This window comes from Phyllostomus discolor, chromosome 5 (assembly GCF_004126475.2).
Source record: "Phyllostomus discolor isolate MPI-MPIP mPhyDis1 chromosome 5, mPhyDis1.pri.v3, whole genome shotgun sequence".
In the NCBI taxonomy this organism is placed as follows: domain Eukaryota; kingdom Metazoa; phylum Chordata; class Mammalia; order Chiroptera; family Phyllostomidae; genus Phyllostomus; species Phyllostomus discolor.
In genome coordinates, this window is record NC_040907.2 from 15,379,701 (window position 1) to 15,382,513 (window position 2,813).

The 2,813-nt window shown below is 53.1% G+C and overlaps 1 protein-coding gene across 14 annotated transcripts in view; it reads left to right on the forward strand.

Moving 5' to 3' along the window:
* The first annotated feature begins 648 nt into the window (after positions 1 to 648).
* The window catches only part of SRRM1 (serine and arginine repetitive matrix 1), a 31,969-nt gene continuing 29,804 nt past the window's right edge, over positions 649 to 2,813 (forward strand). For 3 of the 14 annotated variants that reach the window (XM_028511211.2, XM_028511216.2, XM_036025532.1), the window contains exon 1: positions 652 to 959. In XM_028511211.2, the coding sequence (XP_028367012.1) occupies positions 939 to 959 (21 nt within the window). In that variant the 5' untranslated portion in view covers positions 652 to 938. Of the gene's footprint in view, positions 960 to 2,813 lie in introns of all 14 variants that reach the window. The other 11 variants (XM_028511218.2, XM_028511221.2, XM_028511212.2 and 8 more) reach the window with 7 other exon arrangements.

Here is a 2,813-nt window from a genome sequence, read left to right on the forward strand (position 1 = left end):
CCATCACAAAAGATGGCCAGAGAAGGGACACGTGCTTTCCCCCAGAGAAAGAGCTTAGTGGAATTCTGGCAAAATGTGTCCAATGCTTAAGGCCCTCACCAGAGCCGGGCAGTGAGAAGGCCGAGCTGGGCAAGGTGGGCTCCGAGGTGGCCGACAACCCGAATGCCCGCTGGCTTCTCCGTCTGAGCCCTGCCTGACACGCAGCCGGATGGCCACGACTCTCTCAGCGGCTTCCCGCCCGTTTAGCGTGATTCCTCGGCAGTCGAAACCGAAACTCATCGAAACGGCCTTTCCAGATCCTTCCAAAAACCCAGACTTGTGTGGAGACAAGGGTAAGCTCGTGAAACTGGGTCAGAACGCAGATCTCATTGTACTACAGAGCTCGATTACCTACATTTTAAAGCCGATCTTAACTGGTAAGCTCGTAAAACCAAACAATGACAACTTTTATAATGACAGGGGAGGCCGCAGGGTCCGCTTCTGCGTTCCGACCGCCCCTTTCTAGCGTCACTCTGATGTAACAGCCTTTCTCTTCAAATCACTCCCTGGAACTCCCTGGGTGGGAGGTCTCCTTCACTACGGGTGGAAGGACGGGTCAAGTTACACTACGCGAACAAGGCTGATCTCGCGCCACAAAAGGATTCGCAGAACCGTGCCATCCAACGACTCTCTCTCCTGCTCCAATTGGTTGCGGTTGCGAGGCTCTCCCCCGGACTGGCTGCAGCGGAGCCCGGCAGTAGCCCACTCGCTAGGTGCGCCTGCGCACGCTTGGCGGGAGCTCCCCGAACTGAGCAGGCGCGGCCTCTCGTCGGCTGGAGGGGCGAGCAGGGCGGTGCGCTCCGCGTCCCGGCGCACGGCTTTCCCTGCCGGTCCCGCCCTTCGTCGCGGCAGCGCGGTGCACCTTGGGATAGGGAGCGATCTCCGAGCGAGGCTGCAAGATGGACGCGGGGTTCTTCCGCGTAAGTAGAAGCGCGGGGATCTGGGGTGATCTGAAGGCCTTATTGGGAAGGCTCGGCAGGAGGCCTAAACTCGGGGTGGGGTGGCCAGCGAGGGGAGGCATCGAACATTCTGGGGATCCTGGGTGTCAGCGGACGCTGTCCCCCGCTTTGCGGCGGAGACCGGTGCGCCCCTGCGCAGTCTCCTCCTTCGGGATCGTCCCCCCTACGCGGCCGCGACGGTCGCCGGAAAATGGCGGCGGGAATGGGCCGGAGCGGTACCTCGCTGCCCGCCTGGGTGGCGGGGCCCGCGGGCTGAGCCAAGCGCACCGCCAGGTTCAGGGGCCTAGCGGAGCCGCGAGGAGGAAGTCCTTGGGGGCAGGCCGGAGGGAAACCCTGAGGTGTCTGGCGGTGGGAGGTTCCTGGAGAGTGTAGTTTAGGGGGTACCGCCCCAGGAGAGCGAGATAGAGAAGACAGGAAACAGCATTGAGCGTCTTTTCTAAAGAAAGAGGGCGCCGATTTCCCCCCACCTCCGCTAGCCATTCCTAACCCTTCGCGAAAGCGCCAGGTCAGAGTTCGCTGGAGCTCCCGCCCAATTTGATATCCCTTCTGGGAGGTGAACTCAAGATAATAGGTAGTTAGGACGTTTGAATCCGAGATTCTCTTGAGGCCCGAGGGTGCAACAAAAAGTGTGCGCGCGTGGAGGGAAGCAGGGGCGTGGGGTGGATCGATTCCTCTCCTTCCCGCTCGCTCCCTCCCTCGGTTTGTTGTATTCTTGAAGTCCGCTGGGAAAGGTGCCTCTTAGCTAGGTTCTCCCCGGCCGGAGCGCCCACCACCTGCAGGTGGGGAAGTTTACCTCTCTCTCGTTGGTCCTCAGGGCCTAGACTTGATCGGGCTCGTGTTGGAGCCCGTTTGTCCCCATAATCCACTCCTGTAGGAAATGACCACCCAGTCGAGATCTGGGTGGGTGGGAAGTGGCCCTGATGGGATTAGAGCTTGCAGATTCTTGCAGTGAGGAACGGACCCTATAGAGATTGGTTGGTCTAAATCAAAATGGGTGCTTGTGTAATGTAGGTTAGCTCTTTTCACTCCAAGGAGCATATAATATGAAGCTTGTATATGTTTTTAAGGAAAAGTTGGAAGGGGGGGAGACTGGGACTTTATTAAGATGCCTCTTTTTAAATTTTTTTTTATCTTTTGATTTTTTTTTTCCTAGTAGAGAGAGAAACATCGATTTGTTGTTCCACCTATTGATGCATTCATTGGTTGATTCTTTATTTGCCCTGACCCCCGGGGATCAAACTCGCAACCTTGGCTATCCAGAGGATGCTCTAACCAAGTGAGCCTACCCAGCCAGGGCAGAATAGATATTTCTTGATTCTGCAAAGCTGTTGTGGAAATTTTTTTTCAATCAGCTTCTAATGTGCTGCTTTTTCATTAAAAGTTGCAATATTATTCTATGCGTTTGACTTAAAACAGCCAGTTAATTGACTGTTTTTTGGTTTTGCAAACATGCTTGTTTATGTAATGATAGTTTCAATTGAGAGAGCTTATCAAATTTTCACACTGTTGATGGATTCTGCATTTTGCAGTTTCCAACAGAGTATTATGTAGTAAATACTCAATATTTTTTGTGGTCCAAATGTAGTGTTTTAAAAAAGAAGTGAGTTCCAGTAGAAAAAGAACAAGGTGGTTGGTAAATATAAGAATGAAGTTTGCTTTTTGGTGCTGGTAAAAACCTGGAAGGAGCGGGTGCAGTTTTTTATATGCTGCTTACAGTTTCTCAGAGGGATTGACTAGGTTTAAGCTCTGAGTTAAAAAGTTTTAGGGCAGTTAACCTTTTTTGTACACTGCCAAACGCACAGTAAACTGAGTTTT